Below are 26,858 nucleotides of genomic sequence, written 5' to 3'. Positions count from 1 at the left end.
ATAAAATATATCACATCAACAGATCAAGGGGTACAAACACGATTGCCTTAATGGATGCTAAAAAGCATTTAATAAAATTCAACATCTATTCCTTATAAAAACTCTCATATTAGGAATCAACCAAGGATATCTCTCAAAAACCAGCCTACATCATAGTTAAGGAATGACTTCAAGCAGTGTTTCCTTAAGCACTTTTGGAGGATCGTGACAACTTGTTTGTTCCTTGACTTCTGGGATCAGAGGGTCTGCCCCTGGGAAGCATTTCTTTTCTTTTCTTTTTTGGGTGCTGGGGATCGAATCCAGGGCCTTGTGCTTACAAGGCAAGCACTCTACCGACTGAGCTATCTCCCCAGCCCCCCTGGGAAGCATTTCTAATGTGCAATGCACTTTCTAGAAGGGGGTTCAGAGAGAGAATAAGATGTCTTCAAAAGACTTTAGGCCAAGCATCTTCCAACACTGAACCTCCACAAATTTATTTAAGAACTAGTGTTTCATGAAACACATCAGTAGCTTTCCAGTTAAAATTTCAAAAAATCAAGGAATTTTTCTTGAGATTGTGACCACATTGATCTGGAAAGTCTAGCCCAGTGGTTTTCAACCTTCTTTTAGTCTAATACACTGGCAGGTGTAGAATGGGGGAGGCTATGTTGATTCCCATTAGCAACAGGGCTTGCTATGGCAGGGCCTGCCAACCACATGGCTGTAGGTAAGGAGTGGAGATTTAAGGTTTAATGCATTTACCTGTCCATGCTGTATAAATGCACAAAACAAAGAACCAAAGATTACTCAAAAGTTTTTTTATCAAGAAGAAATTCTACTACTACAGTCTACATACATGAACATTGTATGAATGATTATAACCCTTTTTCTTTGTTTGGAAAAAAATCAGTTATAAACATGCGGAAACTCAAAAAGACCCAAGAAACAATGATGGGATACTGAATACCACTGGAAAAAAGGATTAAGTCCTACCTTAAGTGCCGGTTAAGTTCTTCCACATAATTTTTTTGATCAAGGACATCGGTAATTCTTTCATGCCTTATAAAAAAAGCATACAATGGGGAAAAAATTTATTGGTGGTTAATACTTTGTAACTGTCCTCCAACCTTCTGATCACCTTGTAGAAATGCCAATGTCTTCAGCAAACCAACAATCAGAGCTGAGTAATGTCTGCATGGTCCTGAAGTAAACAGAAAGCAATACAAGCCAGGGAACAGGTGCCCTTAGAAAAGGGAAGGTGTCCTCCCTCTACTGTAGACTGGCCAGGTCTTTGGCAAAAGGGCAGTAAGAATGGAGAAATTTCACAAGCATGCTCTGTTCTTCTGCAGAACTTAATTCCTTAAACAATGAAAATGCAAACATATTATCTCTGTAATTAGTTGTAACTAAACAAAAACTAAAATCTCATTTTTTCTTGATGTTACTGGGGATTAAACCCAGGGATGGTTTACCACTAAGTTAGTACCCCTTTTTATTTTTTATTTTGAGACAGGGTCTTGCTAAGTTGCTGGCCCTGAACTTGTGATTCTCCTGCCTCAGACCCCCGAGTCACTGGGATTATAGGTGTGTGATACTGAAACTCCCACCCCCTGCAAAAAACCCCCAAACCAAAAACCCCCTAAAATCTCAAAGTAAAAACAAGAGTACAGTTCTCTGGCTGGGCAGCAACTTGGGAGACTGAGGCAAGAGGATTTCATGTTCAAGGCCAGTCTCAGCAACTTAGCCAGGTCCTAAGCTCCTAAGCAATTTAGAAAGCCTGTCTCAAAAAAACAAAACAAAACAAAACAAAAAACAAAAAACCAAAAACCCTAGGATTCTTTGCCAGAATTTCATTAAAGCTGTGAAGAAAATAGCATACTATGCAGTACTTACTCTTTACCACCATCAAGATCTTGCACATCCTTAAGGTAGAGGGAAAAATCAATCACTCCAACCTGATTGAAATAAAATGCACAGGTTTAAATAAATGATAACATTTCTCATTTTCTATAAGCCTTACAATTCTTGAAATTCAGGATATTCAATTCCACTATTGGCTAGATATCTTAAGAATCACATTATCTATCAAGATTAACAAAGTTCTGCTGGGTATGGTGGCGCATACCTGTAATCCCAGCAGCTGGGGAGGCTGAAGAAGGAGGATTGAGAATTCAAAGCCAGCCCCAGCAACTTAGTGAGGCCCAAAACAGTTCATTGAGATCCTGTTTCTAAATAAAATATAAAAAAGGCTGGGGATGTGGCTCAGTGGTTAAGTGCCCCTAATACCAAAAAGAAAAAAAAAAGTTTAACAAAATTCCTTGGGTATAAAGTAATTATAAAAGAGAGAAAGAGAGAGAGAGAGAAAAAAGACTGAAGTGGATACCTTAACCGACACTTCTGAGTCCTTCTTTACCCAAATTTAGCAAAATGATCTATCTAGTCTGTATTTCAGGGAAAATTCTGCCAGTGGTAGGAGCTAAAGAGGATCAACACCCTTTAAACATCTGAACACCAAAGGCTTTTGATATTTCTGTTAAGAAGTAAAGCACCTGAGTGTAAGTGAAGCCATTCCTATTAGAATTACAGGAAAATTGGGTTCAACTTAAATGTCCACCTATGGGGAAACACTTAATTTAACCATCTTATATCATATAACAAAGAATGCAGTGGATCAACATATGATAATATGAAAAGGTTCCAGGATACAATTTTAAGTCAAAGAATAATATATATATCACTAACCCCAGAAATAATAACCCCACCATATTAAAACCAAAGATGTGTGACAGATTGAAGACAAAATTGTACCTTTTCTACCTCCATTTCTACCCTTGAACCTACATGGCCTTAGTGCCAGTCTTTTTTTTTTGGCACTGAGGATTGAACCCAGGGGTACTTTATCACTAAGCCACATACCCAGTCCTTTTAATATTTTATTTAGAGACAGGGTCTCACTGAGTTGCTTAGGGCCTTGCTAAGTTGCTGAAGCTGGCTTTGAACTCATGATCCTCCTGCCTCAGTTTCCTGAGCCACTGGGATCATAGGTGGGCGCCACTGCACCCGGATCTTAGTGCCTGTCTTGATAAAATACAGTAGAAATGGTGCTATATGACTTCTATAGCTCAGTTAAAATAGTCAATACAGTTTCTACCTGTCTCTTTCTCTTAGAACATATGCTTCTGACATTCTGAGCTTTCATGTAAAAAGTGAGAAGGCTGGAGAGACCACATGGAGAGACTACATGCAGGTACCTAAGAAGCCCTTGCTGTTCCATCCCCAGCTCTTTGCTCAGTTCAGAGGACAGACATGGTACATAGTAAGCTCAGATGATTCTGGTACCAGCTACCAACTGACTGTAACCATATGAGCTTTTGAGCAAGAACCACCTACCGGACCCCATTCAACTTCCAACTGTGAGAGATACAGTGACTGTACTTGTTTTCATGTCTGTTATTTCTTACACAATAATGGAACACTAGAAGACTTAATTTAAAACAAAACCTTTGTATACATAAATGAAGAGAAATAAAAAAGGCTGTAGAAGATTTCTCCTCAAATCTTTATCATAACTTGTGTGGAAGAAGGGACTGAGAGGCAAGAGAAGGAAAATCTGACTTCACTTTTTTACTCTACACTCTTATACACTGCCCAAGATTTTTTTGACAAGCAAGGATTTCTTTTGTAATAAAAAATTAAATCATAAAAACACATTCAACTGGAAAAATGCAATGACAGAATGAGAAAGAATAATTAATAGTGGAAACAGAAATTAATGGATTAGAAAACAAAGCCCTATTCTAAAAGCAGAATTGAAAAATAGAAGTTGGTTCTTTAAAGTTCAACAAAGTAGATCAATCTATACCAATTATGACCAATATTTAACAAATGCACAGTATTACAAATGAGAACAGTGAGATTTAAGAAAGGTGCAACAGAAAGTTGTCATGCAACTCTAGTCTAAAAGATTTAAATGAAATTACTTCCAGCTGGGAACAGTGATGCACCTCTGTAGTCCTAGCTACTTAGGAGTCTGAGGTAGGAGGATCACAAGTTCCAGGTCAGCCTGGGCAACCTAACCATATCATGTCTCAAAACACAAACACAAAACAGGCTGAGGATGTAGCTCAGTGGTAGAACACCTCTAGGATTAATCCCCACTACTACAAATAATTACAACAAACACAATGACAACTTTCTACACTGCAAATACCTTTGAGAAACAAACAAAAACCCCAATTAATTAAAAACAAAAAATTCCAAAAAAGGGTCAATATCCTAACCCCATTAAAAAAGACATAAAACAACAACAAATGGAAAACAGAAACATGGGCAAAGGATACAAGCATGTAGTCACAACAGTTCAAATAAAACATGATATTTCATTTCCTTATTTCTTAAAAATATAAATTTGCGATGAGTTGTACTATCTATTTGGAAAAGGCTGAGAATACTTACTATATGCAGTGTTCCCAAGAGGAAGAGGGTTCTCTTACATATTGCCAAGAGGACATGTCTGGAGGTCAATTTTACAGTAAGTGGAATATAGTATATACTCTAACAAAACAACTCCAAAATTTATCCTAAGTAAGTAAATGGACAAGAGTACAAAGAGGTAAAAGGATATTTATAGTATTGTTGCTATAACATGGAAATGACCTAAATCCGTAAGATACTGGTAAATTTATGGTATGAATAATGGTATCTTTTACATCTCTACTGTCATTGAGTGTAGTATAGAACATATAATGTTAGATTAAAACAATATGCCAAAATGTTGTGCCTGGGATATTTTGGCCTAATAAAAAAGAAACTGCCAGTATCTCATTCCAACGCACACACATACACACACATACCTTTATTCATGTGCTAGAAGAATATATGCCGGAATATATGTACTGTGGAGTAATGACATTATGTGTGGTTTAGTTTAATCTCAAAAATACTTCTATTATTGAAAAAATTTCAACAGTAAAAACAATAAAAACATTTTTTTTTTTTAAAGGCATGTGTGTGGGCATGGAGATGTTACCAAAAAAAAAAAAAAAAAGTTACACTGGGACTGGGAATGTGAGGCCCTGAGTTTGATCCCCAGTAACGCGCGTGCGTGCGCGCGCGCACACACACACACACACACACACACACACACACACACACAAAAGGTAATGTGGACATGGAGGGATTTGGGAAGCTTTAGGTTCTTTTTTTTTTCTTTTTTCCTTTTGGTTGTACTGAGGATTGAACCCAGGGGTACTTTACGACTATTCTACATCTCCAGCCCTTTTTAAATAATTTATTTTAAGACAGGGTCTCACTAAGTTGCTGAGGTTGGTCCTCCTGTCACAGCCTCCAGAGTTGTTGGGATTACAAGGTGTGTTCTAATGTACCTAGCAAGCTTTAGTTAGATTCTTTAGGTCCAACCACATGATGGCTACCAATGTCCTGAAGATGGATCAGGGTATCTGTTTTCCCTCAGACACAGTTCCTAACACCAGGAGTCTTAGGCCTCAACTCTCGTTACCATCTCTGGTGTAGTAAAAAAGTCTACCTGAGGGCTGTCCCCTGCATACCCCACCACAGGGCACCCTATAACTTACTGTTTTTTTTTTTTTTTTTTGGTATTGGAGATTGAACCCAGGGCCACTTTACCACTGAGCTATATATCCACAGGCCTTTTATATTTTTATTTTTTGAAACAGGGTCTTGCTAATTTGCTTAGGATATTGCTAAACTGCTGAGGCTGATGGGAGCGGGGAGGAAGAATGGGAGAGAAAAGGCAGGGATCATGAACTGAAATAGATTTCATGCATATACATTTGTTGTGATGAACCCAACTACTATGTGTAATTATAAAACTTCAAAACAAAACAAAACAAAAAAACCAAGGAAAAAGAAATAAAAATTGCTGAGGCTGGCCTTCAACTTTGTGATCCTCCTGCCTCAGCCTCCCCAGTAGCTGAAAGTAAAGGCGCATACCACCCTGTCTGTCTTATACTTTACTGCTCACTCTAATTTGTGTCCCATTTTATCAACCTGACTTCCCACCTGACTCTATTTTCCCACTCCTCATCAAACCTTCTGGGACTTCTGAACTAGACTCCTCAATGTTTTTGTTATGTCTATTCTAGATCACTTCTAACTCAGGGCTGCTAGATTGATCTTTCTCAAACACAGGCCTGGTCATTTCAGTATAGTGCTTAAAAACCTCCAACAGCTTCCCTAGGTTTAAAGGGTAAGAACTAAACTCTTTTAACATGACACTAACGGTCTAAAAACCTCCCAGTCTCCACCTTTACCTCATTGGGCAACATCTGTTCCATTATGGAGAACTGTTTACCTGTTCCTCAAAATACTAGGCTTTCTGGTATGCCTCTGTCCATCATCCTTCCCCGAGTTGCCTCTCCCATTGATTTCCTCTCTGCCCTAGCACAGCACTTTGCTCAGTTTTCCATCGAAGGGCTTTTGATATCTGCCCTGTTTTAGGTTCAGTACATGTTTGCAGATCCAATGTAAAAGCCCCAGGCTAATCCATTCATCTAGAGCAAAAATCCCATTTTTACCTGAGAATCCAAGTCTTCTCCTTTTAAGCAGAGATTGGCATCGAGAACATTGAGTCCCACCAGCAAACCAACAATCACCATCCCTTCTTCCTCCATCATTAATGCCTCAGGGTCATAGAACTCACTAAAAGAGATTGACATGACAGAGGAGCTGCTCAGAATACTTTTAAGACTCCTTCACCCCAACCTGCTCTGCCTTTTCAACTCTTGGCTGGTATGGCTACTGACCTACATGGTGGCAATACCTTTCGTTTCTTTCCACTATGTCAAGTACTACTATTTCTTCTCTGCTACCATTTGAATATTAAGTGTCCCCCAAAGGTCTGTGTGCTAAAGGATTGATGCTATTGGGAGGTGGCCTAATGGGAGGGCCTAATGGGAGGTCTTTAGGTCATGGCAGGTGTGCCCTACAAGGCAATGGTGGGACCTTGGTCTCTTCTCTCTTTTGCTTCCTGTCCAGGTGAGTGGTTTTTACTCTGCAACATGCTCCTATTGCCGTGCCAGAGACCCAAAGTAGCAGGATCAACTGATTATGGGTTGAAACCTCTAAAATTATAAGCCAGAATTAACCTCTTCTAAAATGATTATCTCATTTTTTTTTTTTTTTTTCTTCCTGATACTGGGAATTGAACTCAGGTACTTTACTACTAATCTACATCCCTAGACCTTTTTATTTTGCTAAACTGCTGAAGGTCTGGATAAAATGCTGAGACTGGCTTTAAACTTGTGATCTTCCTGCCTCAGGCTTCTTAATTGCTGGGATTAAGGTGTGCCCCACCGTGTCCAACTTCGGGTATTTGTTATAGTGACAGAAAGTTGACGGATACATTCTCCATCCTCCCTTCTTCCTGTGGATTAAGGTGGGCTCTTCAATCTTTCTGTGTAAGGCGAATTCCTCCATTTGGATCTTGAACCCCAGTCCTTCCCATTATCTCTTGGTCACTGCATTCCTGAGCATCATTCTGCCTCTTCTGTCTCTACACTGGTTCCCCTTCTGCACTGATATGAATGATTTTTATATTTGTGCTTTTATAAACAGTAAATAGGATTCCATAGCCTCCCCACATCCAAGAATAAAACACTTTCCTCTTCCTGTGTCCTGAGCAATGTGTGTTGTAAAAACTTTCTTACCTCCTAGTCATCTCAGCCATTTGCAATGGGGCTCTACCCCCTCTACTATTGATTCTGATCACCACTGATTTACTAGTTTATCAAATTCACTGGCACCCAGGCAATTCTGTGTGTGTGGACACACATATGTGCATGTGCATGCAGAACTTAATGTCTTAAGAATTAGTTTATTAGAACAAAATCTGAAACTCAATTTACTCAGTGTAAATATACTCAGCATAAAGTATACGAAATATTTGAACTCAGTATTTATCACATAAAGAGATGTTCAATAACAGGATGTGATTTAAAAACACTGAAAAATTTGGAGTCTAGATCATACTGTAAAAGATACTTTTATCTCACTACACAAGAGAATTAACTCCAGAGTGATTCATGAGTTGTAAATTCTTAGTCTAGAGAAAATTCCTTTTATAATGACTATTTGCTTATTCAGTTATAAATATAAAAAATGAACCAGTCATAAATTTCAGTGATAGGCAAATTAAGATTTTACTAATGCTAAGAGATAAAATTTTATAAACTGGATATGGAATCCTGAACTAGGTAATATAGACATGATCTGTTACAAAAAGCAGGATTTGATACTTTTAAAATTGTCCACTGTATCTAGCTCTAAAATAATTTTTTTCAATGTAATAAATACCATTTCATAGAAACTTAATAGAACAGGCTGTCAGTTATCAAATCTTAGGTACTGATACTTTTAAAGAATTATCTTTGAAATTTTTCAAAATGAAAAGGTCATATGAATCTTCATTCCAAATTATTTTCAAATATCAGTGCTCAAAAAAGAAACATTGCTGGGTGCAGTGACATATGCCTGTGATCCCAGTGGCTCAGGAGGCTGAGGCAGTGAGGATCACGAATTCAAAGCCAGTCTCAGCAAAAGCAAGAAGCTAAGCAACTCAGCTGAGACTCTGTTTCTAAATAAAATACAAAATAGGGTTGGGAATGTGGCTTGGTGGTCCAATGCCCCTGAGTTCAATCCGGTATCTCCCAAAAATAAATAAATGAAATGATAAAAAAGAAACATTGCTATTTTAAAACTAAACCACAGAATAAATATTTAAGATGATAATTTCAAATAGAAGCTTTGAACATTACATACTCTTATTTTAATTCAAAATAACCTACAGAACTATGCTGTAATTATTTACAAAGCAAAAGATAAGCAAAGACAGATGATGAAATACCTTAAGAGATGTTTATTGTCTATAAGTACTTTCAGATAATCTGCCAGTTTCTTTTGCATGAGAGCGAGATAAAGCCAAGCTCTGCCTCTTCCCACAGCTGTCCTGGAATTCAAACAGAGAACCAAACTGTTATGGCATAATAATAACAACAAACACAGAAAACAAAACAAAAACAAAAACAAACCAAAAAACCAATCTTCATTTAAGACAGTGAGATATACAAGTCCACACATTCACTTTTGAACGCAGAGAACACTGTGTGAACAAATGCTTTGGGGTTGAGGGAGGGAGGGATGTGCACCATTTGGGCATGCAGAGAAAATGGCTCACTATATACCTTTGTGTACTATGTAAATTCTATACCATGGGCATGATGTATTTCAACAAAAGGAAAATATCTTAAAGCCACAAAAATATGATTTCTAGAATAAAACCACATAAACTTCAGAAAGTTGATGGATACATTCTCCATATATTTATGTATGTTCATAAAATTTCACAGAGCCAGGAAATATTAGGTTAGATCTATATAGGAAAACATTATTTCTTTCTTTTTTTTTTTCTAAATTGTAGGAAAACATTATTTCAAAAGACTGATCATGGGGCTGGGGAGATAGCGCAGTTGGTAGAGTGCTTGCCTTGCGAGCACAAGGCCCTGGGTTTGATCCACAGCACCCAAAAAAAAAAAAAAAAAATAAGACTGATCATCATGTATATTAAAGTGTTGATGTCTCACAAGTTTTCTAAGGCAGTGGCTCAAATGTAAAATTTTTTAGTTGTGGTAAAATACATGCAACATAAAATTTACCATCTTAACCATTTTTATTTATTTTGCTTATTTTTTCAGCACTGGGGATTGAACCCAGTGATGCTTTGTCACTGAGCTACACCCCTGGCTCTTTTTATTTCTTATTTTGAGACGAGGTCTTGCTAAGTTGCTTAGAGCCTCACTAAGTTATAGAGGCTGGCCTCCCAACTTGGATCCTCCTGCCTCAGGTTCCTGAGTTGCTGATATTACAGGCATGTCTGAACCCAATTTTAAGCATATATTTTCAGTGGTATTAAGCAACTCACACTATTTCTCAACTGGTCACCAACTGCACAAAGGTACAATTTTGAAAAGACCTGGATTAAACATTAAAAGAAAAAAAGCTTTCCTATTGTAGATCTAAAACTGCTTAAGGAAAAAAGATGTAACATCAAAGAAAGTAGTGAAGGTACTTCTGTCATCAATAATCTGCCAAAAAAGGAAGCTCTTAAGGCCAAAGACCTGGTTACAAAGTTCGAATGCAGCCTATGTTTCAGAAGCCAGGCTCAGAAAGGTTAATCTAATTTCATCAATAGAAAAGGCTTTGAGACAGGCTTGGTAGCACATCTACAATCACAACAACTCAGAGGCTGAGGCAGAGGGATTCAAAGTTAGGGAGACCCTGCCTCCAAAAAAAAAAAACAAAAAAAAAACAAAAAAAAATGGGGGGAGTAGGAATGAAGCTCAGTGGACTTGCTGAGTTTGCATGAGGCCTTGAATTCAACCCCTAGTACCTAAAACAATTTTTTAAATGCTTTGAAACACCCCCCTCCCACCTCAAATAAATGATGTTAAACAAGAGCAAAAAAAAGGAGAGAATATAAAGTAAGAAAAGAAGATATTTAATGTTAGCATGATAGGAAAAATAGAGGCTGACAGTTGCTGTTTGGTAGGAATATTAAAAGGTATAATTTTTCTATCTAGGAATTTAATGATAATAGATTATAAAAATTCTACTGAGCTATATCCCCAGCCCCATCTAGTAATATATTCTAAGGAAATAATTTAGGATGGACACAAACATGTATGTTTGGGGATGGTTACCATAGTATAATGAGAATTTAGAGACAACCACAAAGTCCAACCAGGGGTTTTAAAAATTAATTATACGAGAAAATACTATCTGGCCACTTAAAAAATGTTGTTATGCACAATGAAATGGTAAATGTCTGAGATAAAAGAGATGCCAATTACCCACATGATCATTACACAACACACTGTATTGAAATACCACCCTATAAACACATGTAATTATTATCTCATTTAACAATATTAATAAAAAGGATGAGAATGAATATTTGATATGGAAAGAAGTCAAAATCAAATGAAAAAGCTACAGACGGGCACTGTGTAATCCCAGTGGCTTGGGAGACTGGCAGGAGGATGGTGAGTTCAAAGCCAGCCTCAGCAAAAATGAGGCTCTAAGCAACTCAGTGAGACCCTGTATCTACATAAAATACAAAATAGGACTGGGGATGGGAATCAGTGTCCGAGTGCTCCTGGTACCAACAAAACAAAACAAAACAAAACAAAACAAAACAAAACAAAACAAAACCCACTACAAAACAGTATGTATAATTCATTACTGACTATTTTTTGAATAGGCTATCATATCTGCACCTGGTTTAAAAACCAGATACTACATAAAAGTCATACGCAGGAACTGGCAATATGACTAAATGGTAGAGTACTTCCATGTGGGAGGCCTTGGGCTTGATCCCTAATACTGCAAAATAAAAAAAGGTAGCACACAGTTATAGCTCTCTTGACCCTATCTATCCTCCATTTTGCCATTCCCCCACCGATACATTAATATACTGTTCTTAGTTTAGGTTTGCATTCAAAACATTTTTATGCATACGAAAATAAGTAGAAATACAAACTATTATTATTCTCCCCTTTTTAAAAAAAACTAGCAAGCTGTTTTGCAACTTGCTTATTTCACTGCCATCTTAAGAATCTTTCCATGTTACAGAGGACTTAACTCAATTTTCTACATCTTTACTGTTTTATTATTAGACTGCACTATAGTTTTTTTAGTTTTTTTTGTTTTTGTTTTGGTACTGGGAATCGAACCCAGGGGCACTCAACCACTGAGCTACATCTCCAACCCTTTTTTATATTTTATTTAGAGACAAGGTCTGGCTGAGTTGCTCAGGGCCTCGCTAATTTGCTGAAGCTGGTTTTGAACCTGAAATCCTCCTGCCCAGCCTCCTGAGACACTGGGACTATAGGCGTGCTACTGCAACGGCTAGGTTTTTTTAAAAAAGTAAGCTGGTTCTAATCTGCTGTTATAAACAATGATGCCACAGACAATTCTATATTTTATATGCATATTTATTATTTATTTATTTATTTATACTGGATCTCTCTCTGTTGCTGACATGGTCTGATACTTCTTGGCTCAAGCTATCCTCCTGCCTCAGCCTCTCAGATGGCGTGTGCCCCCAAATCTGATTCTGTTGTTTTCATGTGTTACATCTGTAGGATAACATGCCTAAAAATGAAATTGCTGGGTCAACAGGTAAATGTATTAGCAATTCTGGTACCAAGCTATCCTCCATAAGAATAAGTGCAAGATGATGCTATGCGAGGGCTGGGACAATCAAAAAAATATTTGTCTGGCCAACTAGACACTAAAAGGACTGGAAGGATACTAATCAAGACTTTAATAACATTTTCTCTTTTTTCTTTTTCTTTCTTTTTTTTTTTTTGTGGTGCTAGGGATTCTTTTTTTTCTTTTTTTTAAAACATTTTTTAGATGTTGATAGACTTTTATTTTTTATTCATTTATTTATATGTGGTACTGAGAACTGAACCCAGTGCCTCACACACACTAGGCAAGTGCTCTACCACTAAGCTAAAATCCCAATCCCAGTCCAGCATTTTCTCTTCTTTATTGTCTTTGTTATTGTGTTAGGGATGGAACCCAGGGTTTTGGGCATGCTAAGCACCTGCTCTACCACTGAGTTATACCCTCCAGTTTCAAATATTTTTCCTTAGCTAGTAGGATAATGGAAGTTTGACAATTTAAATTTTTTGCTTTGTTTTTATTTCTCAATTAAAAATTAGGTACTTAGGGAAAAAGAGTTATTTTTAGTTTTCATAAATGAGAGAAGCCTTTCCTGGGTAAGGACGTATATGAGCAAGTGGGTTTTTATCATATATAGTTAAGTTCAATAAGAAACCAAGATGAAAATAAAGAAAAATTGTGGACATTAGGTCACACTGTAAAAGATATTTTTATGCTAGGCATGGTGGCGCATGCTTGTAATCCCAGCAGCTTGGGAGGCTGAGGTAGGAGGATTGTGGGTTCAAAGTCAGCCTCACCAATTTAGCAAGGCCCTAAGCAATTCAGTGAAACCCTGTCTTTAAATAAAATACAAAAAAGGGCTGGGGATGTGGCTCAGTGGTTAAGTGCCACTGGGTTCAATTCCTGGTACCAAAAAAAATTTTTAAAAAAGAAAGATATTTTATGTCAATTGGATATAGTATTGAACTCTAGAGATTCCTCCCAGGATGCAAAATTCATTCTAAAAATTTCCAACTACCTTAAACAACCCTCCACACCCCTAAAAAACAAAAACAAAAAGCATTAGTCATAGCACTTTGAAAATACTATGGTAATTTTAGAATTTTGTTAGTATTTAATAAAATAGTAAAAACATTGCAGCTCTTTATGAAGCAAAACAGTCCTCAACAGGTTCCTCCTTCTAAAAGGTGGGGAACTGTTACACATGTTCTTTTGGACATACTTAAGTTTGTGGATTCTTTTACAACCCAGAATTAACAAGAAAACAGATGTGGATTTGGATGACAGGTTGCTCTGAGTAAGCAAAATAAGACTTCAGAAATGCCTTGGGGCTGTGGGGGTGTGAGGCCTGGATTCTATTCCCACACGGGGTGGTGGGAGGGTCATCAAACAAAAACTTGAAAAGCTGGCATTTGCAAAATATTTTAAAACTTATATGGTGTAGGCCAGAAGGCTGAATTGGGGATAGGGACAGAGGACTTAAGTCTAATCTTAAGAAGAATGCACACTCAGCAGCAATGAAGTCTAGTGGGACTTAAATGATTTTGAGTTCAATAGATCTTCCTGGCTCTGCCACTCACTTGTCAAGGAACAATGGACAAAGTCACTTAACCATTCTAAGTCTCAGTTTTCACAATGGCAAATGGGGATGTCAACAGCTATCCTAGAAGATGGGTATGTAGAATTAGACAATGAAATATCCTCAGTATAATGCCTAGTATGTAGCAGATCCTTAGGGTGGTAGCTGTTATTATTATCTGAAAATGGCACAGGCTGGCTCCACAGAAGTGTCAAAGGCTGAAAAGTCAAGTTTTACATCAGTGTAAGGATCTCTAAATGCCATATTCCATGATGATGCCTTGACTGTGTTTTGCCTAGTTTTGATCTTAAGCCTATGTATAGTGGTCCCAAGGGCAAATCTAGTCATGACATAATAATCTGTCAGTCCCAGCCTGTTCACAAATGCTCCTTGTCCTGGAATCTAAGATATGGCCTAAACTGTATTATTCAAACTGCTCAAATGTATCCAAAATAGATTCTAGGAGGGGAAAAATTCCTTTTCCTCCTATGAATGTTCTTTGGTTGACAATGTCTTCATAACCTATTTGACCTGTGTGGCAAGTAGAAATCACTGTCCATATGTTAAAGAAAAGGAAACAAAGGCTCAGAAAGCTGCAGACAGGGCTGGGGTTATGGCTCAGTGGTAGAATACTCACCTAGGATGTGTGAGGCCCTGAGTTTGATCCTCAGCACCACATAAAAATAAAATAAAAGTATTGTGTCCATCTACAACTGAAACAAAAATATTAAAAGAAAAACTTGCAGATCTTGCTCAAGATCATATAGATAATGAGCAGCAGAGCTGGGCTTAAAAGTCTAAATTGAATGTGGTTAATGCTACAGTTTGCTTCAAATTTATAAGCAAGGAATTGAGAAATGGATAAATATGAGGGATTTAAAAAAAAAAACATCAAATTAGGATAACTATTTCTCACTTACTTTAATTCTGGCAGATTTCTGACACTAGTAGCTATATCTGATGCTTCTGGACAAAGTTTCTCCACCAGCTCCAAAGGACCAAAGAAAGATTTATTTTGGCCAATAAAACTCTTCTTAACTAAAAGGGAAAACAAGTGTTATTCACAAGAACAGGTTGCAAAACTTCTTCTCCCAAAAGGTAACAGAAAGTTGCAGAGCTTCTTCATTGCTTAATCCTTCTGATTTGATCTTTTTTTTTTTTTTCCCGATTCAATTTTGGGGTCTGGGAGAGGCCAAAGAACAAATTAGCACTCCTTTCCCCTGGTAACTGAGTTTCTCTCTTTCTCCAAGTATACTGCTTCTCAAATAAAAAAAGATGCCTTCTACACTCACCTGTGACCCTCCTGATGTCGATATCAATGCCTGATTTCTTCAAATCATCACTGCCATTTTTTACCCAAACTGCTGTAAAAATTGTTGGTCTCCTTGTTTCTCATATTGTCACCTCCCCACCCTTCCAATCTGTTTTGGACATAGCTGGAAGTTCTTTTAAAAATACAAGTTAAGTCATGTCTCTCCCTTGTTTAAAACCCTCCAAATACATATAGAATAGACTCAAACTCCTTATCATGACCTCTAAGGGCATAAGTGATTCAACCCCCTTCCCTGAACTCATCTCTTCCAGTTTCCCTCTCAGTATGCTTCAGTTATTAGGAGTCTTCCTCATACCAAGGTTGGTCACATTCAGGAGCTCTACATGTTGTTGGTGTTATTGTTTTTTTCTCCTGTGCTAGGAATATTCTTGCCTCAAATCTTTGTAGGACTGTTTAACTTCTTCACCATAGCTGAAAGTTTCCTTCTCTGATTCTGCTTTCTTGATTCTGTAGCATTCTATAATTGTTTGTTTCTACATTTACTATCTTCTTGTCCTCTAGAATTATGCTGTCCAAAGCAGTCACTAGCCACATATGCTACCTACAGAGCACTTGCAGCATGGTTAAGTAAAACTGAGGAACTGAACTGAGATGTGCTGTAAGTGTAAAACATAGTGGACTTTTAAGCCTTAGAATAAAGAATGTGAAATATGGCATTAATAAGGCTTCAAAATAATTATGTGTCAAAATAACTGTGGGTATTACAGAGTTCAACAAAATGTATTCCGATGTTAGTTTCACCCATTTCTTTTTACTTTTAAATGTGCCCATTATAAAAATTAAAACTGCCTATGTGACTTACAGGACATTTTTATTGGACAGTACTGCTCTAGAAAGAATGCTGCTTCACGAGGGCAGGGAAGTTGTTCTGCATTCTGCTGTTATCCCTACACTAAGCACAATGTTTGGCACTGGTGAAAAATGATGAGGAAACACCTAACCCATATTTCCGCACTCCCCAAACGCTCCTGCAGGCTCACCTTTCAGCCCATGTTTGAGGCAGTGCTCCATCACTACAAAAAACTGCTGCAAGGGAGCATGGTCCGAATCCAGGCTGCGACCCAGGCTCAGGGCTGACTGGAGCAAGACCTTGATGCTGAGTTTCATCATGTGCATCAGGTTGGCACGCTCCTCCATCATCTGGCCCTTGGAAGCTGTGGGGCACAAGCAGGGAGAGCTTCGTTAGTTGACTGAGTGTGGTCCCAGGAGTGGAGGTTTGATGCGGGATAATGGAGGGAAGACGAGCTAAGCAGGGGGTCGGACGGTTTGCTCGGGGTGCGGACGTGCTGAGCGGCACGGGGGTTCGCAGTCATCAGATTACTGATTCCTGGGGGCCAGAGTCCCACCTGCACCGCCAGGGCCTTGGGTCAGAAGAAACGCAGGTTTCCTACTTCAGAGGCCTCTCCCAGGCGGCTCAGCGCGTTGCTAGGGTGACAGCTCTACCAAGACTCACCGCAATTGGTCTCTCCCTAGTCCATTTCCGACCAATGAGAGGGCGCAAACTCCAGGAAGCCCTGCTCCAAGCGAGGGGGCTTGCTGGGAAAGCGTTCGAGTACTGCTCTTGGGGAAAATCCAGCTCCAGGCCGAGCCGCGTTGGGCGGAGCCGCCCAGCTCCGAGCCCCGGGTGCTCCCGGTGTTCTTTTGTTCGGTGGTGTGTGGGGGTCCCTGTAGGGAAGCTTTCTCCCCGCAGCTCCTGACTCAAATTCCTGTCACCGAACTTCCTTCCACAACTAGTGGACAGTTCTCAGCTTTAAACACTTTTTGTGGGGAGATAAAAAAAATGTCAGAATCAAATCAGCTACATTTCCATTTCCACTCTATTAATCGTTTTGCTCTCTTGAGAGCAAAAGACTGTCTACAGTTAATATCGGACATCTATAACAAGAGCTTACCAAATGTTCTCGCAAACTTAGAAACTGCCATCCCAGAAATTAAAATTTTAGATTCCCAAACAGCCCCGGCAGGAAAACTAACCTCACGTGCGAAGGGGACTCTCCCTGGGGGCCCGAAGTGCCCCCTTCCTGGCACCTGCGCCATCGTTCAATCTTTCCACTTTCCCAGGTTGGCTGAGGGTGGGGCGATCGTATTGTTCCAGTTTGCAGCGGATTACTACTGAGGCTAAGCCCCTTTTCACAAGTTCATTGCCTCCTAGTATTTCTTTTGTGAATTGCTTGTTCAATCTTTTAATTTTTGTGTAGATTTGTTAGACCTGTTTATTCCGGATACTGCATTAATATGGACATATAGTTAAAAGAACGTGTATAATGTACGCAGACTATTTAATAATAAAGTAAAACTATTTAAATCTAAAAAAATGATGCTATTATGACTGAATTTGTAATGAAGGTCTTAAGGAAATCGTGTGACAATTTGGGATTCTATATCTGCAAAACTCAAGACAGGGAGAGAGCTGCTGGGAAAGATAGTCTAAACATTTCATTTTGGTTGTGAAGAGGAAAACGAAGGTTAAGTAAAGCATTTGAATATGGGTGGATAATTATGTTTAGACTTTTAGAAAATTTTATAAATTTAAAATTTTTAATGAAGTGATGATTGGAAATGGAAAAGGAAATAAAAAATGTAAAATCTCTTCAAGAGAAGGGAGAAACCATCTATAACCACAGAAACAGTTTGTAAAGATTTATCTTTAAATAAGACACCAAGCCCAGTTCTATAAACTAGGGTTTTCATGTTTCAGAAACATACAGGGTAAGTCTTGCCAAATACTGTTCATGTCCCGATATTTTAAGGAACTCAATTTCCAGATCATCAGGCTTCACAGGCAGTTTTTTTTTCTCTTATTGTATAGAAAGGCAATTCATTTCCTACCCCATACTTTGCCTTGATGCAGTGACCTAAGGTGCCAATTGCCCCACACACCAAAAGGAGGTGAAGCCTCCTTTGATGATTAATCAAGTCACCAAAAAAAAAAAAAAAAAAAAAAAAAACAAAAAAAAAAAACGTGAAGTTTCCAATCTCTTATTGCTTTATTGTACTTCCCACAAATACAATGTCCCTCCTTATCTGTGAGACATATGGTCCAAGATGTTCCAAGGATGTCTAAAATCTTAAATAGTACCAAATCCTATACATACTATGTTTTTTCCTATACATACATACCTATGATAATTTAATTTATAAATCAGCCACAATAAGAAACTAGCAATATTAATAAAGTAGAATTATAATATATAGTAATAAGTTGTTTAAAATACATGAAGTATCTATCTGTAATTTTCCATTTTATATTTTCAGACCACAGTTGACCTCAGGTAACTGAAGTCACAGAAAGTGAAACCCTGCATAAAGTGGACTACTATTTAATTTTCAGTCAGTTCTAATATGCATCTCTATGATGTGCCATTAACTTGACTGACATTTTCCATAAAGCGAACCAAAACTATGGCTCCAAGTTTTTGATGAAAATGTACTTAAGGTACAATAAACTAAAAGACTATTCATCAAAAAATGTTGCATTGGCAAAGGTGGAATGAAATAAGCAATATTTAGACGTCCCCAACTGTTTATTCTGGGTTAAAAAGCGTATCTAAGTGAAATAATAAGAAGTATAATTATCCTTTGACAAGTCTTGGTAGAGTTGTTTGTTTGTTTGTTTTTTAACTACTGAGCCACACCCACTTTTATTTCTGAGACACGGTCTTGCTAAACTGTGCCAGGGTTGGCCCTGAACTTGTCATTCTCTGCTTCAACTTCCCCAGTCGCAGGGATTACAGGTGTGTACCAATATGCCTGGTGAACCATTTCTTTAATACATCCAGGTTGCATACTTTTGCAAATCAGGTAATTTTCAATTATTTGCTATCAACAAAAACAAAGGAGCAATAAATAACTTTTGATATTAGAGCAATGCTATATAGTATATAGCTTGGAAGGAGTTTAAAGATAAGCAATATTGTTATTAAAAAACTCCATTTCTATTTCTTATTTATGTAAATCAGGTTTCTCAGGGATCACATCTATAAAAAACAACAACAAAAAAAGGGTCTAAATTTGATGGTGAATTCTATCACATGTTAGCAGTAACTCAGTCATCTACTAATACATACTAAGGAAGAAAACCAACACCATTCAACATCATTCACACCATTCAGCTCATTAAGAGATATAAAGACAAATTTATTTATGTTTAATAATAATTTAGAAAAATTATATTCCTTTTATCAATGAAACATCACTAGTAGTTTTAATGGTAATTCATTCCAGAAGAAAAAAAAATCTTTATACTCTTAGAGCTTTAGTGAGAAGAAAAATGTACAAAATTTTAACTTGTTTACATATTTTTGCCAAGATGTATGATAGGTTGTCCAGCAATATTTTTTTACAACATATAAATCTAGTACATTAAGATAAAGTTCTGTAGCAGAAGTAGTATGTAAATTCAAGTTCAAGGAATGTGGGAAAATGGACAATGGAGCCAGGCATGGTGGTACAGTTCTGTAACCCAGTGACTTGGGAGGCTGAGGCAGTAGGATGGCAAGTTCAAAGCCAGCCTCAGCAATTTAGTGAGGCCCCTAAAGAAGATCTGCAACTTAAGAAGATCCTACTTCAAAATAAAAAATAAAAAAGGGCTGGGCATGTGGCTCAGTGGTTAAGTGCCTCTGGGTACAAAATTAAATAAATAAATTGGGCTGGGGATGTGGCTCAGTTGGATAAGCACTTTGGGTTGAATCCCCTACACCAAAAAAAAAAAAAAACAAACAAAAAAAGAGGGATGATGGTGCTTATCAAGGAAACATGTAACAGTTTCATTTATTTATTTATTTTTTGGGGTACTGGAGATTGAACTCAGGCATTTGACCACTGAGTCACATCCTCAGTCCATTTTGTATTTTATTTAGAGATAGGGTCTCACTGTTGCTTAGCACCTCAATTTTGCTGAGGCTGGTTTTGAACTCATGATCCTCTTGCCTCAGCCTCCAGAGCCACTGGGATTACAGGTGTGAGCCACCACACCTGGCAACAGTTTTATTTTTAAAGGTCAATATTTAGAATAAACTAGAAAATGTATTCTGCAACCCAGTTACTTCAAAATTATGATGAATTTTATGTGTCAACTTTAAAAGCTGCAGTGTTCTTTTGTTTCCCGCCCCCCTGGTTCTAGAGATTAAACCCAGGGCCTTGTGCACTATAGGCAAGCGCTTTACCACTGAGTCACAACTCCAACCCTCAAAGATAAGAGTCTTTTAGGGAGTCACATGAACAAAAACATAAGTCCAGTGTCCCAGGCATTTGGAGCTGGTTGGCAGTAGCTCTTTCCATTGTTTCTGGGAGCACCGTAGTATTCTGCAGTCACCTCATGTATCCCCTGTTTTGCCAGTACCTATTCCCATTTGTATTTAATGTAGAGAATCATGGAAATTAAGAGCATGGGTGTAATCCCAGTGACACGAGTCACCAAGGCAGGAGGATTGCAAATTTGAGGCCAGCCTCAGCAATTTAGTAAGACCATTAGCACCTTAGCAAAACTCTGTCTCAAAATAGAAAATAAATATGGCTGGGAATGTAATTCAGTGGTAAAGCGCCCCCCCAGAAAGAAAGAAAGTATCAACTGGAATAATCCTTTAGCCATTCAGTTTTACCAGGTTTGAGATGCTGGTCAACCAAAACTCCTTTAAAAGTAGTTTAATGGCTACATAGTGGCTCACACCTGTAAGCCCAGGAATGCCAGAGGCTGAGGCAGTAGGACTGAAAACTCAAGGTCAGCCTGGGCAATTTAACAAGACCCTGTCCCCAAATTTACATAAATAAATAAATTAATTAATAGGAGGACTGGAGATGTACCGTAGTGGTGGAGCACCCCTGGGTTCAAGCTTCAGTAAAACACACACACACACACACACACACATACACATTCACAGAACATCACAAAGCTCTTCACTTTTTGAATTACCTAATAAATGGTTGGATCAGGGATATCAATCTTGACTATTTTACAGGGCCCAGGTCTGTCACCTAAAGGAGTAAAGCTGCTGAAAGACTGAACCAGAGAAAACATGTCCAATCTCAAGGGGTTTTAGGGATTCTTTTAGTTGGGTTCTGAATTACAGAAAAGTGACAGAATTTGTAACAGTAGTCCACTTTATGCTTTGAATTTTGCTTCTTTGCCACTGTAACCTTTCTCTTAAAAAAAAATTAAACATTTATTAAAGAAAATTTAGAAATCACAAGTAATTGTGGTTTCTGTTAGTAAATCTAATTGAATCAGTAAAAAGAGGATGTATATATGTAATAGTATATTTTGGTTTCAATTTATAAAACAATAAAAAAATGAAATTGAGTTAGGCAAAATAGGAATGCATTTTTTTTTTCCTAATCCTTTTTATTTTATTTTGAGATAGGGCTTCACTAAATTGCCCCGGGTGGCCTCAAACTTGTGATCCACCTCCTAAAGCTGCCACTGCAACTTAAAAGGGACATGTTTCTTTTCCTTTCTCCTTGCTTCTCCCTAATCTCTCCCCATTCTTAATCTCAGGGGGAAACAGGATTACCTTTCTTCCCTATCCTAGGCAGATTTATCTGTCCTTGAGCACACAACCACCATAGGAATGAAGTAATCCAGACTTTGGGGATGGTGCCAGATCTCAGAAATGACTCTCTCTCAAGTAAATTACAGCTCCAACAGAGAACACATGGAATGTAGCCTTTCAATCCCCTCTTTAAAAAAATGCTCCTCTTGATGGGCAGATCACAGCCTCTGGGACAGGAGTCCCCTTTGCTTCTCCTTTGCTAGCAAAGCAATAAACCTTTCTCCTTTTTCTCAAAAAGGTATCCTCGTTATTGGATTGGCATCAGAGACAAGTACTTGAGTTTTTGGTAACAAATTCTTTATAAACTGACTGAGTTGTGAGTAACCCTTTGGTGTCTGGCATAATCTTTTAATACAGTATGGTGTTACATGTACTGAATTAATAGTAAAACATTTTTGCACTCGCCTAATTTTCACTTATCTCAATGGTTAACTTAAGGAGTTTGCCAATTGGAAAGGGAAAAAGTGTGCTTCACTTCGGAAGGAGTTACATCAATTAAGCAGGCGCGTTTTGACATGTGGAAAATAAAATTTGCCACAGAAGGTAGAAGAAAAAGGCATGGTATATACCACCAACCTAATGAGAAAGATATAGCTAAATAATGTTATGTTTTGTTTTTGTTTTGTTAATGCCTTCTTACATGAGCACATTTGTATGAGCACGTATGCATAAAACACTATTCATCTTTTAGAAGGTCTCACATTGTGGAAAATTAGTGTGTTGGGATAGGAAAGCACTAAGCCTATATGCAAAGACACTTGTAAAGATAAACTAGTGCTAAGGATAGTTGTGGGGAAGGAAGATTATATGCTGAATGTTCTTTAATGTGGTTGGATTTTTTTTTTTAACCATGTGAATTTCCCCCCCAACTCCAAAAAAAAAAAAAAAAAAACCCAAAAAACAGGACAACTATGGATAATACAATCACCTTGAGACCAGATCCCATGTTGGATAACTTTTTTTTTTTTTTTTTTTTTTTAAGTACTGGGGATTTAACCCAGGGATGCTTTAATCACTGAGTCATATCTACAGCCCTTTTTATTTTACTTTTTAAATTCTGAGACAGGTTCTCACTAAGTTGCCTAGGGGCTCACTAAATTGCTGAGGCTGGCTTCAAATATGCAATCCTCCTACTTTAGCCTCCTGAGTTACTGGGATTACAGGCATGTACCACACCTAGGCTTTTGGATAACATTTTAAAACAAGCATTCAAAGCATTACCTAACAGTTCTTTAAAACTACTTCTGAAAAAATGTTATCTGGCAGGGGTGCTACTCACATTTAATCATCTCCATTCCTAAACTGCTCTCTCTGAAAACTCTTACTGTCCTTATTATTTGGATTAGCCAGCTGTGGTCCTGGTCCTGGATGAAGTGGGAGACTCTTTCTTCCAATTTACTTCTCTAGGGTCTGTAGAGCATGCTGTGCAGGGCCCATTTCCTTCCTGATGGCTTGATACCCATTACCTTTCCCTGTCCTACCTGATGGTTTCAGTTCCTGGTGACCTTTTGGAACCAGCCACACAGCTCATCCCCATAGTTACCTGAATTTCAGTCCTTTGGAAGCCATGTTCATAATTTTTGCCAGATTGAGCAGCAGTTCATTATTTATTTATTTATTTTTGTACCAGGATTGAACCCAGGGATGCGGATGCTTAACCGCTAAGCCACATACCCAGTCCTTTTTATATTTTATTTTGAGATAGGAGAATTTTTTTTTTTTTTTTTTTAAGTATACTTTGTAGTTGTAGGTGGATACAATACCTTTATTTTATTTTTATGTGGTGTGGAGGATCAAACCCTGAGCCTCATGCATGTTAGGTGAGTGCTCTGCACTGAGCCACAACCCCAGACCTGGAAAGTTTTAACTATGTGCATTTCTGTCCTCTTGAGGAAACTGTCCTCTTGCTAAGTTGCTTAGGGCCTTGCTAAATTGCTGAGGTTGGTTTGGAATTTGCAACCTCCTGCCTCAGCCTCCTGAGTTGCTCAGATTACAGGCATGCACCACCAAGCCCAGCACTTAATACTTTCTTTAAATTGACTAATTAAAAAAAAACAAAAAACTACATCGTACCCATTATGACTTCATATATATAAAGTTATTTAAAGCGAGAAGCTGAATCTTGATTCAAGTTTTCCTCTTTATAAAATGGAATAATAATGTTACCTATCACATAGGGGCCAGTCTTTTGCCAAGACTGGTGCAAAATTTTGGCAAAGGGCCTGGATCAAAGTACAGAAGTCAATCTCCTTTTCCCCAACCCTAATGGATTGCAACTTTGCTGCAAAGATGGTGTGAGTGGGAGGCCCCTGCACACATGTCTGCCTAATGTGCTGCCCTGTCCTTAGATTCAGAGGATTCTGCCCCTACCCTCCCTGGGCCACTTGTAGTTGCAGTGGGGTTAAGGAAAGTAGGGAGAAGCCCCAAGCCTTCCAGAGTGAGCCACGGTAGCAGGGAAGAAGTAGAATGTGAGACCCCACATGAGCCAGGCTCCAAAGCCCCCTCATATGATCCCTGGTCCCACTTATGAAACAAAAAATAAAAATGAAACAAAGAAAAAAAAATAAGAATTTCAAGCATGAGGCAGTTTTGACTGGCCCTGTGAACCACTGATCAGACTGCATTGATTATACCTGTGAAGCCAGTTCTGCTGCCATCAAGGATTACTGTGAAGATTAAATGGGTGGTACATGTACAGACTTAAAGACCAATGCTGGCTGCCTAGTAAGTACAGTGTAAGTGTTGGTTGTTGCTGTTGTTTTTTGGTACTAAGGATTGAACCCAGGAGCACTTAACCACTAAGCCACATCCCCAGCCCTTTTTACTTTTTGAGACAGTGTCTCACTAAGTTGCTGAGGCTGATCTTGAACTTGTGATCCTTCTGCATCAAACTCCTAAATTGCTGGGATTACACACACAGCTATTGCTTTTTTTGGCAGTACTGGGGATGGAACTAGGGCCTCAAACATGCTAGGCAAGTGCTCTATCACTGAGCTACAACCCTAGCCCTTTGTTTTATTTTAAGAGAGGTTCTTGCTAAGTTGCCTAGGCTGGTCTCCGGGCCTTATGCTTGCCAGGCAAGCACTCTACCAACTGAGCTATCTCCCCAGCCCTGGCATTGAACTTGTGATCCTCCTACCCTAGCCTCCCAAGTCCCTGCTGACTGAAGTGTTGGCTATTTTTATGTCATTATCCTAAGTGGAAAACCAGAAATTTTCAAATATGTATTTGTTCATCAAATATTGATTACTTATTATTTTGGCTAGGCACTGGCTCATTTTATTTATCAACAAACAGCTAATGTTTATTATAGTAATGCACAGTGTAATGATGTTTCAGTCAATGATAGACCAACACATTCCTCATATTTGTGGGGATACTGGTATAAACAGACCTATTGTGCTGCCAGTTATATAAAAGTACAGCACATACAGTTATGCACTGTAGTAATATTTGATAGTGATGATAAATGACATTATTGGTTTGTGTATTTACTACACTATGCTTTTTATTGTTGTTTTAGTGTTTACTCTGTTTAAAAAAGTTAACTGTAAAACATTAACCTCAGTCAGGTTCTTTGGGGATATTCCAGAAGAAGGTACATTGCTATCATAGGAGAAGACAGTTCCAAGTGAATTCCCATGCCTGAAAACCTGCCAGTGGGACAAGATGTGGAGGTGGAAGACCGTGATATTGATGATCCAGACCTTGCATAGGTTTAAGTTATATGTGTATTTTAGGTGTTCTTTTTCCCCCTTTCTGGTATTGAGTCTGAACCCAGGGGTGCTCTTCTACTGAATTACACCCCCAGTTCTTTCTCAGGCTGGCTTTGAACATGTGATCCTCCTGCCTCAGTCTCCCAAACTGTTGCGATTACAGGCATGTGTCACTGCACCCTGCTGTATTTTAGTTTTTTCAAGTGTATCTTCATTTTTAATTGACATATGGTAAATATACATATTTATGGGGTTACAGTGTAACTTTTCAATACATATATACCAAGTAATGATCAGCTCAAGGTAACTGGTATATCCAGCACCTCATTTCCCTGTCCTGAGAAAATTCCAAATCTCTGTTAGCCATTATGAAATATTCAATCAATTGTTACCAATCAGGCAGGGGATTTGGCTTTGCCTGGCATGCATAAGGCCCTGGGTTCAATCCTTGGCACCACCAAAAGGAAAAAAAAAAAAAGAAAAAAATCAGTAATTGCCAATCATCAATTGTAGTTATCCTATTGTACTATAGAACATTGGAAATTATTCCTCCTGTTCAAATGCAGCCCATATCCATTAGCCATCCTCTTTCTATTACCCTCTCTCACCCCTGGCTCTGGTAATCACCATTCTATTCTATTTGTACCGTAGGTTTTAACAAACAAGCTTAAAAAGTAAAAAAATAAAAATAAAAACAGGGCTGAGAATGTGGCTAAAAGATAGTTCACTTACCTAGCACATGCAAAGCCCTGGATTTCATCACTAGCACTGCAAAATAAATCCATCAATACATACAGACATACATCAATAAATCAATAAAAACAAAAATAGGGCTAGGGATGTGGCTCAGTAGTGGAGCATTTGCCTAGTACATGTAAGGTTCTGGGTTTAATCCCTAGCACTGCAAAATAAATCAATAAATCAACAAAAATTAAAAATTTCAAAAACAGATAAAGGATATAAAGAAATATTTCTGTACAGCTATATAATGTTTACTTTATCATTATGGGAGTCACATAGTAAAAAAAAAATTAAAGTTTATTAAGCCAAAATTTATAGTAGGCTAAGTTTCATTTATTACTGAGGAAAGAAAAAAATATTTTTGTAAACTTAGTGCAGTCCAAGTATGCAGTGTTATAAAGTCTACAGGGATGTATAGTAACATCCTTGGCCTTCATGTTCATTAATTACTCACTCACACCTCACCCAGAGCAACTTCTAGGCTTATAAGCTCCATTCATGGGTAAGTGTCCTATACAATTTTTATCTTATTTTTACAGTACTGTAGATATGTTTAGATACACAAACACCATTATGTTACAGCTGCCTACATCATGCCATATAGGTTTGTAGCCTAGGAACAACAGGCTATACCGTGTAGCCTAGGTGTATAGTATGCTAGACCACCCTGGTTTCTGTAAGTACTTGTATGTTCACACAATGATGCAAGCGCCTAACAATGCATTTCTTAAAATGCA

General features: G+C 38.1%; 1 protein-coding gene across 3 annotated transcripts in view; it reads right to left on the bottom strand.

Annotated features, from left to right (window-relative positions):
• Positions 1-26,858, bottom strand: part of RUFY1 (RUN and FYVE domain containing 1) — a 57,339-nt gene that overhangs the window by 27,134 nt on the left and 3,347 nt on the right. The window contains exons 1-7 of one of the 3 annotated variants that reach the window (XM_079144140.1): positions 17,091-17,190; positions 16,097-16,270; positions 14,704-14,821; positions 8,864-8,965; positions 6,537-6,660; positions 1,873-1,934; positions 973-1,038 (exon numbers count right to left, since the gene is read on the bottom strand). In XM_079144140.1, coding sequence (XP_079000266.1) covers positions 973-1,038; positions 1,873-1,934; positions 6,537-6,660; positions 8,864-8,965; positions 14,704-14,821; positions 16,097-16,256 — 632 coding nt within the window. In that variant the 5' untranslated portion in view covers positions 16,257-16,270; positions 17,091-17,190. Of the gene's footprint in view, positions 1-972; positions 1,039-1,872; positions 1,935-6,536; positions 6,661-8,863; positions 8,966-14,703; positions 14,822-16,096; positions 16,271-16,462; positions 16,560-17,090; positions 17,191-26,858 lie in introns of those variants that run through there. The other 2 variants (XM_079144139.1, XM_079144138.1) reach the window with 2 other exon arrangements.

This window comes from Sciurus vulgaris (genome assembly GCF_902686455.1).
Source record: "Sciurus vulgaris genome assembly, chromosome: 6".
NCBI classification, from domain to species: domain Eukaryota; kingdom Metazoa; phylum Chordata; class Mammalia; order Rodentia; family Sciuridae; genus Sciurus; species Sciurus vulgaris.
This window is presented reverse-complemented; position numbering and strand designations above follow the sequence as displayed.